The sequence below is a fragment of the Lycium ferocissimum genome, chromosome 2 (assembly GCF_029784015.1).
Source record: "Lycium ferocissimum isolate CSIRO_LF1 chromosome 2, AGI_CSIRO_Lferr_CH_V1, whole genome shotgun sequence".
NCBI classification, from domain to species: domain Eukaryota; kingdom Viridiplantae; phylum Streptophyta; class Magnoliopsida; order Solanales; family Solanaceae; genus Lycium; species Lycium ferocissimum.
In genome coordinates this window covers 58,506,649-58,521,599 of record NC_081343.1, presented here as the reverse complement: position 1 = coordinate 58,521,599, position 14,951 = coordinate 58,506,649, and the positions used below count along the sequence as shown (strand labels likewise).

Below are 14,951 nucleotides of genomic sequence, written 5' to 3'. Positions count from 1 at the left end.
TAAAAGATTTTGTAGCAAAATTAGGCTTATTCAGGTAAAAGTTCGGCCTTAACTTTTGTAGAATTCCAGCAGTGTAAAAAAAAAAAAAATATGGCAGAATTTTTGCGAAGCCTTGCCTTGCAAATATTTTTTATTTATTGAGCGGGAATTTAAACCCAAAATTTTAAAGTTTTTTTGATCGCTTTTTAAGCGAAGGGTTAAAATTAAAGATCAGCAATTTGAGGGACAAAAATTAAAGACCAGCGCCTGAGGAACAATCCGTGCAAAAAAATGATATGCCACCCAAGTTGGGCCTGAATGTACTATGATCTACCATTTAACCCGTGTCCTTTATCAAGACAATTTGCACATATGGTCTTCTTCGAGAACACACTAAATTGTGTCCCTGTTGTTCAGTTTGTTAAATTTCACATTTAAAGTAGTTGGACAACTTCCTTCTTTGCAGAAAGATTTAAAGCTACTACCCTGTCAGTCTCACACTACTTGTCCACTTTTCTTTTTTAAAAATCAAATTGTATAAACTTTAACCAATATTTTGACATATATATTTTCACCATATTAATATGAGAAGAATTATAATCAAGATTCTTGTGTAGTTTTTAAATATCTAAATTATAATATTGAATTGATCTAATCCAATTTAATTCCAAAAATTATTCAACTTGACTCTCGAGAAACGAAACATGATAACAAATATGGAACAGGGAGTAATTAGGAACTGAATTTAAGTAGTGACATCAGTAAAGACAAGTTGTGCAAATGCGCCACTTAAATATCCATTTCTAGTTTTGGAAATCCTAACTTACAATCTATTAAGGCCAGACCAACATTATGATTTATGTGCATATGGAAGTGTCCCATATTTAACTGAAATTAATAATACTAGTACTAGTAGTAATTTAAAAATGATGGTGCCACGTGTCCCTGCGTTAACAGCTCACAACCCAGACCACAAAATCCAGAGAGAGAGAAATACGATACTACTAGATCTCGCGTGAGTAGCACGTGACCCAAGCAAGTGGTTAGAACCCAAAAAACAAGGCAGTTGATGGATTTTAATGCTCACTCATGTCAATATCTCAGTTTTCACATTACAAATCCAAGCTTCTTCTTTACTCTATATGATGAAATTAATAATAGTAGGGTCACATGCACAATTTGGAGGACAGCTATTCCTTTATTACTGCTTTTTGTCCCCACACAACTAAGCAAGCCTCATTCATGGCTGCACTCTGCCACTACTACTGCTACTGTACTCTTTCTTCACATTAACAACAACCATCATCATTTCTCACCTCAAAGACCAAGACTTTTTGTTTTTTTTTTGTTTTTTGGGGGGGTTTTCTTGTTTCTATTGCTGTTTACATATTGGGGTCTATTTGGGGATTTGGTTCAGAGGCTAGCAAGGATGAGAGGTGGGGTGTCTCAAAGTTTCAAGCTTTACCTTCTAGATGCGTTTCTACTGCTTCTTTGTAAGTATTCTTGAATTTTTTCCAATTTAGTTTACTTCGATTTTGGATGATATGTAGCTGTTGTAACTGTTATTGCTTAATTTTGCTAGAAATCTAGTTGGGTTTCTATAAAGTTTTCTACTTTATGTGGGTGTTGGGTAATTGGGTTTAGTACAGTAAGAAAATGCTGTTAGCTGGAGCTTTCTGTTTTATACTGCTCTAGTTCTGGATTTCAGCTCAAAACATTTTTTTATTTTTTATTTGTGGTTCACTGATTACTGTAATGTTGAAATTTGGATTATCTAGTAGCTTCCAGTAGGGGGAATTGTTGTCTTGCTGCTATGGCAGTGTTTTTTCCTGTAAAGGGATGGAAGATGTATGGATCTTAAGAATTGTACTGGATGATTGGAACTGCACTTCTTTAGGCATACTCTAGGGTTTGAGTTGATACACTGGAGGTGCAATTTATTTTATGTATTTTCATTTTAAATGCTCATCTGTGGATTTGTCACCAAATGAACAATTCCTTGGTTACTATTTTGAAGCAGCTATTTTTCAGCTGATCAAATGTTTATAGGTGATCTACAACATATATTTAGCTAAGTGATAAGATCACTATTATAAATGTATCGAAGCCTACACAACTTATTGATTATCAAAAAAGCAAAATCCGGGGTACACCCCATATAGATGAATGCCGACTCAATGTGCTCGTATCGCGCGGAAGTATCAGAAGATCGATGTTGGGCTGCCATTGTAGTGATTTGTCCATCAAACTATACTGGGGTAGGGCAGCAGACTACTAGTAGTTGTTCCGGTTGTTGTTTTCAGGGTAGGTTACACCCCACAAGTTGACTAATGATGAGCCAAGAGATTTCCTTTTGGGATGATGTTAACCTTCCATAGGCTTCCGCTTAGAAGCGAGAATACCATGCATCTCTTTGTATTGGAATGATTTGGAGACTTGCGAAGCACTATGATATTAGGAAAGGGATTATTTAGAATCATAGGAATTTCGACCTCTACATTGTATTGTAGAAATCTTTAAACAATGGGAGCATAAAAATTTTGCTAAAAGCAAATATAGGATGGTTTAATGGGCTAAATCTCGACAAAGTGAGATGTGAGGCAGTTTCTGTTGTGGGCAGTAAGATTTAACCAACTCATTGACACAAAGTGAAACATGAAGTTCTAGAAATACTGGTTTCTCTAGGTATATAACTTTTCTGAATCTTCAAGATCTCACAGACACTAAGAATGTTAAGTCACATTCACAAAAGGTTTGATTGCGTGCTGCAACTACTTTTTTCTTTGGGGGACTATATTATCTGATGGCTCTAGTGGTTTCTTGTTAGCCACTTAACATCTTTTCCATTTAGTGCATGGGAGCACAGGCTCACGATACTAGCTTGTAGGTTTGATACATATGTAACTGTAGTCTGTATGTATGCCTTTGCTGGTTGTAAGCGTTTTTAGTTGGTCATCTCCTAAGAGGAATCAATGCTATTCCTTATTTCTGATGGAATTTCTGATTGTCCAGACCTCCAGGACTCCAGTTGCAGTTCAGTAAATTCTCTCCAGGGCTCTTTAAATGTGGACAGAAAGGAGGATGCTCTGTTGCCTGAGATCTCCCCAACTGCTTCTCCTCAGCCCTTTCTCCCTCTTCTGGCACCTTCTCCGTGGTCACCTTTCACAAACAGCAGTTTACCAAAATTATCGGGTCTGGTTCTGTATTTAATTATGATAATCTCTTAGGCTTGAGCAAGATCAAAATTTTAAAAAACTGGGGCTACTTCAAATTTTAGACCAATTTAGAGTTGAAAAATTATATACAACTCATATAGATCTTGATTTTCTGTCAGCTCAGTCAGTGACTCTTCCTTTCATACTCTTCAGGACTCTGTACGCTGAAATTTGATGCTGTGGAAAGCATGATGGGTGTGACATCAATTGATTGTGTTGCTCCATTTGCAGAGTATCTGGCTAATGTCATGTGTTGCCCACAACTAGAAACAACTCTTGTTATTCTTATCGGGCAGTCTAGTAAATACACAAATATGCTTGCTTTAAATGGAACACTTGCAAAGCATTGCCTTTCAGATTTTCAGCAAATTCTGGTAAGCCAGGGTGCCAATGACACTTTACAGCACATATGCTCTCTCCATCCATCAAATCTTACAGAAGGTTCTTGCCCAGTCAAAGATGTTCGTGAGTTTGAAACCACAGTGGACTCATCTAGCCTACTTGCTGCCTGCGGGAAGATTGACCTTGTAAATGAATGCTGCGAGCAAACTTGCCAAAATGCTATATCAGAAGCAGCTAAAAAACTTGCACTAAAAGCATATGATCTGAGCATGGAAAGCGCTGAGGTGCTGTCTGACCACTCGACTAGGGTCAATGATTGCAGAAGGATTGCACACCGTTGGCTGGCGAGTAAACTTGACCCTAAAGGTGCAAAAGATGTTCTTAGAGGACTATCTAACTGCAAAAATAATAAAGGTGAGGAATACATACAAGTCCTTCCTTATGCTTCTTAACAGTTGCATTGCTTATTCTTTATATATGTTCTTAAGTTTTACATTGATGATGAAAAGACCATCTGAGAAAGCATGTAGTTGCATTTGTATATGAACAACAAATTTTAATTTTGAATGCCAATATACAGAGGAGATACTTAAATTTTCTTAAAATAGGAGATGGTGGGATGCTAGTAAATGTTCTGACATAAGGTCCAAATAATTCACAAGAATGGTTTTGCGAGTGCATGGGATAGGATAACATTAGTAATGATCATGTCTAACAGTTCAAGTAGTACACATAAAGGATATAATGAGGAGAGGGTAGCTTGAGATGGTTTGTCTATTTTCTACTGACTTTTCGCTATGACGATTTAATGTGTTGGAGACATAATTAAGTAAATAAAAGGGTGTCTCTCTGATGCTTAAACTGTTAGTTGAGGTGATCACACACTTCAACATAGTACCTTAACATACTAATAGTACCAGAGCAAAGCAGAGGTACTAGATTGGACGTGGTTTCAAAAAGGGACTATGGTAGACATCTCGGAAAATGTTTTCCAATTTTCTCATATGGTTGGTCAAAATTGTTGGAAAACATTTTCTCTAGGAAAATCATTATTTAAAATGAGGAAAATGACTTCCCTAGTGGAAGTAGGGAAAACAAGTTCTACATGGGCAGTCCGCCTTGATTGTGTCCTCCCCACCCTCCAAGACACCTCAGCTTCATCCTCACACCTCCCATAGTATTTGTCTAGATTATATACAAATAATTTTAGGATAAAATTTTTTGCTCATGTACCGAACACGAGGAAATAAGTAAGAAACACTGGAAGACATTTTCCAAGAAAGCACTTTTCATGGAAAACATTTTCCTTCATACCAAACACACCCTTAGTTGGGAGCTTTTTCTAAATAAAAAACCTTCTAGAATTGGTATTTTGTCATAAATCAATGGCAGTACACTTCCCTATTAACGACTATAGATTTTATTATCATTAATTTTCCTTGGTAGTTAATGGTGAATGGTTCTTCACTATTTTGAGCTCTAGGAGAAGAAGGAAATATTTTTGTGTTCCTGTCATAATAAACTTGGAATAGTTTCTAAGTTAGTTTTAAGCCACTCTATTTTAATCCAAAACCAGGTTGGCCAAGTACCTATTCATTTAGTTACTCTCTTCCTGTCCTTCAAGTGTCACCCCACCCAAGCATATTTGTACTTATATGATTATCGTTGAGTTCACTTGAGTTAGCTACTCATCTTACAAAAATTGTCATGCACTCATGCTTGCTAAAGGAACTAGAATCTCTTACATTGATTTTTGTCATTTTCGTCTTGGGTATTATATAGTTTTAAAGTTAGTAATCTGTTTTTCTCCCCTTCAGTGTGCCCTCTGGTATTCCCTAATCCGAGCCATGTTACAAAGGCTTGTGGAGATGGAATGAATAACCAAACAGCATGCTGTAATACAATTGAGAGCTATGTGTCTCACTTACAAAGGCAGAGTTTTGTAACCAACTTGCAAGCTTTGGATTGTGCTGCTTCACTTGGAGTCAAGTTACAGAAAGCCAATGTGAGCAAAAATATATACAATCTTTGTCACATTAGCCTCAAGGACTTCTCTGTGCAAGGTAAGTTATTATTTAAATGCCACTTTATGAGCATTTTGCTGCCTGCAAATCTACCAAGCTAACTTGGAATTTCTGTTTTGTCATATCCATCGGGGCTGGTTTTCTTCAAATGACTACATCAGTCGCACCCGAAGGTAATTTACTTACTTGCGTGTTTCTTAATTAATCTCTATGCCGTACGTTTTCGTCTGTCCTTTATCATTTGAAGCATCTGCTCTGCATTAAGAAAAACAATTCCCCCCCCCCCCCCCCCCCCAACCCCACGCCACCCCAACACACACGCACAAAAACACACAAATGACTTTTGTTGAAGCATAAGAAATTCCATTATGGGACGTGGATAGGAGTTGGTTAAGACATTCAATTACATGATCATGGATTAAGAGGGTGTTTGGATTGGCTTTTAAAAAGTACTCTCTCCGGATCAAAAAAAGTGTCCACTTAGCCTTTTTTTTCATGGGTCAAAAAAAATGTCCACTTATTAAACCAAGAAACAATTAACCTTATCTTTCCAGATTTGGCCCTATTAAGTGTTATGTGATCACATCCCAATGCCTATTTAATTAGGGGTAGTTTAGTAAATTTACATTTTTTTTTTCTTGGAGTGAGTAGCTTCTTAAGGGGTGTGCAAATGGCTAAGTGAAATTTTTTTTTGATCCGAGGGAGTAGCTTATAAGCTAAAAGCCATAAGTTGGATATACCCAACTTTTGGCTTTTGGCTTATTTTTGTACTTTTCAGGTCTAAAAATAAGTGCTTTTAAGCTAAGTTACTTGGACTCTTCAAAAGTGTTGCCGCACCCGTGTCGGATCCTCCTAAAATACACTACTTTTGAAGGATACGACACACACCCGACGACAATTTAGGAGATTCCGAGTAACTTAGCTTTTAGGCACTTTTTATCTTTGCCGAACACCACAAAAACTAGAAAAGTGCTTAAAAGCCAATAAGCACTTAAAATAAGTCAATCCAAACACCCTCTAAAAGTATATTAGTAATTAATAGAGCATTGGCTGTATTATTGAAGATCAATGTGTTGGACTAAGCAGGCAACTCTTGAACCTCGAGTAGTCCAAAGTGACTTTGTCTTTAAGGTTTGGAAATTTCAATATTGTCGTTTCATACCTGAGAGAAGAAATCTACATTTTGTGTTGGAAAACATTCTTTTTGTGAAAGTACTACATGTTAATTTTCCTCCTTTGGATGGGGCTCCTTGTGTGTTATATCATGTACTTTACCTATGTCACTTTCTTTGTGATAGTTTTAATTAACTGAATTTTTTTGCTCTTCTCGTGGGTGTAGTTTCTGGGTGTCTTTTGCCTAGTCTACCATCAGATGCTGTACTTGACCAAAGTACGGGGATCAGCTTCGTCTGTGATTTAAATGATAACATTCCAGCCCCTTGGCCATCCCTCTCTCACTTACCAGTTTCGTCATGCAATAAAAGTATGTCAGATCTCTTGCTTCTTATTATATATCCAGTGACCAAAAAATTTCTTCTTACATAACTAATTGCTGATCTTATTACAACTTTCTGCTATTGCAGCTGTGAAAATTCCTGCACTTCCTGCGGCAGCATCTGGCCAGATCAGTAAGACTATCTATCTCTCTCACTTACAGTTACATAGTATGCTGGTTCTTTTTGTGCTTCCATTAGTAATAAGTTTGAACCTTATCGAGATATGGACATGAGGGGTAAAAGAAAATTTGGAAGCTAAAATAGTTTTCAATTTCACATCATATTTCTTGATGGGAATATTTATCATTGTTAAGTTCCACATTGGTTGAGGGAATGAGTCGTGGGCTCCTTATATGGTTTCGGGCAATCCTCCCCTTGTGAGCTAGCTTTTGAGTTAAGTTAGGCCAAGGTGACATGGTATGAGAACCAGAACCGTCGATCCTTATTGTTGTATTTCTCAATGTTGGGCCTCCGTAATCCATGCTCCAGTTGAGTCCTGAGCATGTTGGGGAGTATTAGGTCCCAAATCGGTTGAGGGGATGAGTTGTGGTCTCTTATATGATCTTGGGTGATCCTCCCCTCACGAACTAGTTTTTGGGCTTGATTTAGACCCAAGCGCCATATCTTCACAATCATATAGTTTTAACAATCAAAACAGTATTTGCCTGGAAGTTTTTGTTGATGGAAAAGGTGAATCATAATGGTGTTACTGCTTGCATGACATTGAACCAGCTGCTAAGAATGGATGAAGAAGAAAAAAAAGGGATTAAGTTGTATTAACTAATCTGATTTAGGGAGAGTTTTGTGACATGAAAATACAAGGCCTTTGTTCTTCTGTTAGAATCTCAGATGGGATTATTTAAAATGAGTGACAAGGGGGGATTGGGGTTGTTATCAGAATCACAGGAATTCAACTAGAGCTCGAGTGATTCTAAGCTATGACAGGAATTCTATAGGATGAATTTGACAGGAATAGCCAAAAATAATGGAGGGTAAGGAATGTAGAAGAAGTTGTAGTCAAGATAATTTGTAAAGGTATATTCATGAATGAATTCAATAGTGAGATTACAACCCTATATGTGACCGAATTTCCCGCCTAGACTGCATTTGAACTAACTCGACTAACTCTAACTGAATTAACCAACTAAACTGACTGATGAGCTGGAAATTCCTTATTAATTGGAGTTTCAGCTAATTACATGTATTTGTGACTCAATCAGAAATCATCAATTACAAATCATGTATCAGTGCTCCCTGCAGCAAAAGATCCTTGACCACAAGGATCAAAACTTGGACCGCTCTCTCCTCTCTCCTCTCCCAGACGATGGAGAAACCTTAGAGCAGCCATGGCTGCAACGCCCTCTCCCCAGCCTTTGGCTGTGGGAGAGACAAATCCAACCCCTAATACATCCACTTCTTATGCAACTCTCCTAAATCCTAAACAATCTGCCCAAGTTACCACAAAAACCATACTAAAACCAATCGAAACAGTTCATGGAGAACCTACCATCACGTTTTCAATGGAGGACAGACAAGACTTTGCGATCGAAGAAGGATTGCATCAAGCAGTGGTGGTTAAATTATCTCATGGAGCGCCAGATTTATAGGACTTAAGGTCACTTCTGCCAAAACATCTTGGTACCAAGGCCAATTGCTTAATTGGTTTACTTGCTCCAAGACAAATCTTGTTTAGGTTTGACCAATATGAAGATTTTGTACTAGCCTTATCTCGCTCAGTTAACTATCTTCTCTACAATGGACAAGAGCATCAATATAGGGTATTTCCATGGTCCATTGGATTTAATCCTAAGGAGGAAACGACTAAGGCTGTGGTATGGATTTCTTTACCTGATTTATCTCCTGATTTGTTTGCAAAGAAGTCTCTATTGTCTATAGCGTCCGCAGTTGGGAAACCAATAGCTATAGATAAAGCAACTCAAATCAAGTCAAGACCTAGCACAGCTAGGGTAAAAGTCATACTCGATCCAATGGGTAAGCTTCCAAATCGTACAAGGCTGCAGTTCGTGGATGGAAAATCTGGTAAAGTTGTCGAGGTTTCTCGATCCAATGGGTAAGCTTCCAAATCGTACAAGGCTGCAGTTCGTGGATGGAAAATCTGGTAAAGTTGTCGAGGTTTTCCAGGAGATTGTATATGATAATTTGCCTCTGTATTGCAACTATTGTAAGCACCAAGGTCATGATGAAGGTAGTTGTCGTCTGATATCGAAAAGACATAAAAATAACAATCAAGCTGATGGGGAAGATGAAGATGGAAGTGTTGAAAAATTTCAAGGTGATTTGCGTACAATTTTAGATGGGAAAAAATTTAAACAGTAAAAGGAGTAGATCTTTCCGGTCCCACTGTTAGTAATGCATTATTTGAAATTCAAAATAGTGCTGCGAATTTGAATGGTGTGTCGAATAGCAAATCAGGGCAGCAACAACTTGGAAACGGAGGAACAAGTGCACTGGTTGCTCCCACTTATGAGCAAAATCGTGCATCAGGTGAAAATTATGGAAATAGAGGTGTATCAGAGGTGCTTTCGCAAAATTCTGGGCAGCAGTTGACGACAGTTAGAGAAGCTACGAAAGCGCAATATGAAGTCGCAAATGTCGATTGGACTGATGCACTGGGTGCTGCCAATTCTGAGCAAAATCGTGCAGCCACAATGGAGGTTGATACAAGTAATATTGTTCATGAAATAGCTTCTGGAAAAGGAGGTGTTTCAGAGATTCCATTGCAAAATCGTGCAGCCACAATGGAGGCGGACTTGGATACTGGTTTAACGTCAAAACCAGTTGATGCTACAGCAGATAAATCGCCATTAGTGGCTCTTAATATTGGTGCTACTGATATGGAAGAATCTGGGCAGCAATTAAATAGCAATGCAATCGAAAAAGCAGGGGCAACACCAAGAGTTGGGGTCGATGCGTCACGAGTTGATTCGGGGCAAAAACTGATTGATACAGTTGATGTTAATGCTGCTGAAAATTCTGGGCAGCATGTTTTGCAAGTTGAAAACGAGAATGGAACTAGAAATTGGACATTGGTTGCACACAAAAATTCAGGGGGAAGTCGTATTGGTTCCTCGGCTAGTCAAAGTAATTCCCCAAGTCGGGGAAAGGGTGCGACGGGAAATGTTCAGTTGTGCGTCGATCCTAATTTAATTCTACCGACTCAAAATGTTTTTGAACCATTGTCCGGTACTGAAAAATTTCAGCTGGAGCATTGTGTGGAGAAAAATACCACTTTTGTGCAATCTACAAACGATTTGATTGTTTCGGAGGAAAACCCAGGGGAAACGAGCAGGGGCGAATTTGTGTGTAAATTTTGGATCACGTGAACACATGGTCACTCGACTAATCTCGATATATTATGTGTATAATTCTGAAAATATATCTAATATTAACTAAGTGAACACATGGTCATAATAAGGCCGAGTGGAGCATCGGTCAAAGGTTATGTTTGTATTCGAAGGTCACGGATTCAATCCCTGTACTCGGCAGCTTTTTTAAGTTTTGCCATTATTTTCTAAAGCAATGGTGAACCTATCCTCATGAAATCCTGGATTCGCCACTGGAAACGAGCCCTCCAAGGTGGGCAGATTCATTTGAGGAAGAGGAGCATATTACTTCTCCTCCTAGGAGTGAGTTAAGTCCTCAAGCATCCGTATTTGTGCCTTCAGGCAAATCCATCTATGACAATGAGAGATACATTGAATGCAATTGATAACTCTAAAAAGAGCTTGTCCATTACCACCAAGGATATGGGAGTATTGGCAAAGAGCCCTGAGCTAGGAGCTGTAGTTTCAGGAGTTAATCCAACTACAACTTATGATATTGACTTGGGCTATGACATGTTCGATGGAGATGATGAGGATGATATGCTGGATATATGCTTTGATAAGGTGGCTAAGGATGGGGATCTCTGACCTAGGTAACAAACAAGTGAAAGCAACAAAAGCAAAAAGAAGACACATGGAAGGCAACATAGTTGGGATGGTAAGGTGAACGAGGAATTTGTTCCAAGGCACCTACCGATGCGACTAGCAAAGCAGAATCATATGACAGTATCAACAATTTTAACAAGATCCAATAAATCTAAGAAGTGATGAACTATCAAGTGTTGTTGGACAGATTTAAAGAAGAAGACAAAAAGAAAATACTTCAAGTTACTTTAGACGGGCAAACTATCTTTTTTAGGTCATACATTTATAAAATAAAGTTTGAGGTTGGTAACTCAACTTTATTCTTAGTTTTTTTATTTTTGCATTTCTTAAGCACGCTCATTTGCAATATCATCATAGAGTGCATTATAAACTCTGTGATGATCAGAGAATATCTAGTTTTCTCTAGCTCTTATTTTCTTCATGCTTGTTAATTAGTAGAGGTTCATTACCTCATTAGGATTAGTAAGGTAAGACCTAGCCCCCCTTGCTTGTACTCTTCTCTTTGAGGTTTGCTTTTATTGATTAATAAAAATTAGCTCTAGAAAAAAAAAAAAAAAAAAAAACTTGGAAATCTTGTGTGAAGCACATTGACAAATTCCCAAGTAGCAGCATCAGCTGTAAGACCATGGCATTTCACCAAAACCTGGGCCACAGCTTATTGCCTTCCTTCACCATTCTTTTATGCAAAATGAATTTTGGGGCAGTAGGGACTAGCAACATCCACCACAGGAGGGTATGCAATTTGAGATGGTACTGCATAACATTCCTTCAATAAGGATACATGAACTGTAGGGTGGATTTTGACAGAATCTGGAAACAAAAGTGTATAGGATACAGGGCCCACTCTCTTCAGTATTTGGAATGGTCCATAATACTTGGCAGCTAAATTATGAAATGGTTGATTAGAAATGGCGACTTGTCTGTAAGGTTGCACTTTAAAGTACACCCAATCTCCCACATCAAAGTTCCTATCACTCCTATGATTGTCTGCTTCTTGTTTCATCCTCAATTGAGCTCTGCAAGTGATGCTTAAGAAGCTGTAGTTTCAATTCCCAGTAGAAGCAGAGGTGGGAAGTGACATGTTGTATTATATGTGTAGTTTTATAGGACAAGGATCGCGATTAGGCGATATTTTTGAGTATTAGAAGTTGCAACAATAGCTAAATGTTGATTGAAGCAAGTGATTGTAGTAATAATTGGAATAGTTGTAAAGAAGAGTGAACTTATGCGCATAAGTGACACCACTTGCCTTGCTTTTGGTGGAAATTGCTTTCAAAGCAGTTTCCACATTCAAAGTCACCGAAGACAGGAATATTTCTTCGACGAAATTTTTTCGGCTATACAAATGTGGAAAAACATTAACTTGCATGTATTTGTTGAAAGAAACAGAAAATTTAACTTCTTTGAAATACCCTGGGGTAAGATCGACAATTTTGTTTAGCAATGGTAGTTAATATGTGTATGTAGACACACAAGGGAAGAAGGATGGATATGGGGAACATCATGAATCATCTTTTTATTAGGATACACCTAGTTTTTACTTTCATTGAAATGCTTTTTACTAGTAGTATGTTTGAGTATGTACTATTTTTTACAAAAACAGAAGAAGCTATTTTTGATTATGTACTGAGCACTGTTGTCCTAAAGCAAATTTAAAGCTACTCTGGAGGATTGGGAGAAAAGGTTTAACAAATAAATAAAGACTTCAAATGCCATCAACTTATTTCTACTCTAAGTGAGTTTATACTTGGTTGCAGATTCACTTGAATTTGTCTGCTTGAAATAGACTAAAGTGTGTTAGTTTATCTTTTATCAAGGTTGATGAGCTTTTCATTGATACAGTCTTGTTAATTTGTCAGGTCTGAACAGCTTAAGCATCAGGTCTCATCTGTGTCTTCTGGCCTTGATTGTTCTTGGAAGCCTCTTTTACACATAATGCTGCCATTCCTACTTAACTAACCTTCATGGTGAGCAAATCTAATGAATTGGTGATACGAGAAACGAATCTCTTTAAGTTATAGTGCTGAAGGTTCTGATTTTCCTCAAGTCTAATGTGTACAAAATCTGGAAAATCATGCTACACAGTTAGAATCCCACTCAGAGATGATATCAAGGCTGAGTTTTCCGACCATATTTATTCCTCATTCTTGCTTAATAAGAAAATTTTGTAAAAATACTTCAGAGGAGGTTGAATTCCATGTAATTATTCCACTTAGAAAAACTTTGCCTTGTATATGACTGAAATTCAAAGTCCTAAGAAAACATTAATGTATTAGGTGTAGGTCCTGTATGAGTAAAAGACCTTAGAGGGGTTGGAATGCTGTTTTTCTTTATCAGTTATCTTTTGTTTTCCAGTTATGCATCAGAACCTTAGGTGCTTCAATACCAAACTTATACTATCTGTTTCTGACAAAGGTATTGCAAATTGCAGCCTCTTCAAGTGATAATGTACTCTCCTATCACCCTGTATGATTAGCAACTTCCTATTCAATTGGCTAGACATAGCATTTTACTTGTTCGTTTTTGAATTCATGTTATATACAATGACAATGTGAAGTTCTACTGTACTTTCTGATCATAGCCGAATTTTTAGTTTACCTATTATATTTATTTTCCGCGGGAGTGCTATTACCTCATTGGACTCCTTTCGAAATAAAGTTACTCATCTCCTAAACGCTTAGCGGCAAAGAAAGAGTAAGAGTTAACATTACCATTTTCCAAAAAAACTCGCATTTTAAATTTTGTCATTCTTTTCTGGACTAAGATATTACTCGTAAATCTTAAGATTACTCAAAATGGTCTGAAACTGTAACTCCGTCTACTGAACGAAATGACGAATAATTGTCACTTTGTTTAAGATCAATAGTGTGCACCTTTATATATTTTTTAATCTTATCATACATGTACCCGGCAGTGGCGGAATCAGGATTTTCACTAAGGAGGTTCAAAATATAAAAATGTAAACACACGAGCAAGTCAAAGGGGGTTCAACGTCTATTATGTATATATAAAAAATAATTTTAATCATAAAACAGTATAATTTTTCACCGAAGGGGGTTCGGATCTCCCTTCGCCCCTGTACCGCGGTCAAATATTGGGCATCTTTAGGGTTGCTGATTGATTTGATAATTAAATAACAAATCGACATACACGAGTCAAATTACGGGTACGAACCGTTACTATCGCATCATTTTTATATAGAAAAAAAGAATATCGAGGTGCAAAGCGGCTAGTTTTAAAAAAGGCAAATGGCTGTTGCATATTAGGTTAATTTCGTCCATGTCTTCTTCTTTTCAAACAACAAGAAGCGCCAAGTTGAACTGGAGAACACAATAATTAAGGAGGTACTCTTCTTCTGTTCAACATCTCTTGTTGTTTTCCTCATTTTAAAAGGATTCATATAGTCAATTATAAAAGGACAAAGGTGTAAATATGCGCAACTTTGTGATTTAGAGCAGATATACCTCTCGTTTAAAAAGTGGTGCATATATACTCCTACCGTTACACAAATGGTGCAAATATACTCGTCATTACACAAATGGTGCAAATACACCCTTTTCACTGACAGAATTTTTTTAAAAATCATTTAGCTTTTTTTTAATTAAAAAAATGTCACGTGCCTTTAAACAAATAAGTCTTACCAATTTTTCTGAATAGATTTATTTTTTTATAGCCACGTAGTAATTTTTTTTTCCTAGTGGACTGGGTCTGGTTCATTTAAAAAAATACCTCTGTGACTTTAAAAAAAAATAGGGTCTTTGACATATATATACATCTTAAGGAGAAATATTTACGAAACGTGACGATAGTTTTATATTTACAAAACATAACATTACAAATCCTATACAAAACATGCTTTATATTTAAAAAAAAAAAAATTATTTTTAAATTATTTTTTATTTTTTAAAAATCATTTTTTTAAAAAATTTTTTTTTAATTTTTTTT

General features: G+C 37.0%; 2 protein-coding genes across 2 annotated transcripts; both read left to right on the top strand.

Annotated features, from left to right (window-relative positions):
- The first annotated feature begins 1,115 nt into the window (after nt 1–1,115).
- LOC132046333 (uncharacterized GPI-anchored protein At1g61900) lies at nt 1,116–13,420 on the top strand. The gene is made up of 8 exons (XM_059436932.1): nt 1,116–1,472; nt 2,992–3,171; nt 3,348–3,950; nt 5,354–5,599; nt 5,722–5,733; nt 6,900–7,043; nt 7,144–7,188; nt 12,866–13,420. Exons 1-8 carry the CDS (start codon nt 1,409–1,411, stop codon nt 12,940–12,942), a joined length of 1,371 nt encoding a protein of 456 aa, XP_059292915.1. The 5' UTR covers nt 1,116–1,408; the 3' UTR covers nt 12,943–13,420.
- On the top strand, nt 8,142–12,859 carry LOC132046335 (uncharacterized). The gene is made up of 2 exons (XM_059436935.1): nt 8,142–9,110; nt 9,190–12,859. The coding sequence occupies exon 2, from the start codon at nt 9,726–9,728 to the stop codon at nt 10,398–10,400; it is 675 nt and encodes a 224-aa protein (XP_059292918.1). The 5' UTR covers nt 8,142–9,110; nt 9,190–9,725; the 3' UTR covers nt 10,401–12,859.
- Nucleotides 13,421–14,951: the final 1,531 nt, after the last annotated feature.

Coding starts and splice junctions, on each gene's coding strand:
- LOC132046335 (XM_059436935.1), top strand. CDS start 9,726: ATGGAGGTTGATACAAGTAATATTGTTCATGAAATAGCTTCTGGAAAA.
- LOC132046333 (XM_059436932.1), top strand. CDS start 1,409: ATGAGAGGTGGGGTGTCTCAAAGTTTCAAGCTTTACCTTCTAGATGCG. Junction 3,172..3,347: donor CAGTTTACCAAAATTATCGG/GTCTGGTTCTGT, acceptor CATACTCTTCAG/GACTCTGTACGCTGAAATTT. Junction 7,044..7,143: donor AGTTTCGTCATGCAATAAAA/GTATGTCAGATC, acceptor CTGCTATTGCAG/CTGTGAAAATTCCTGCACTT.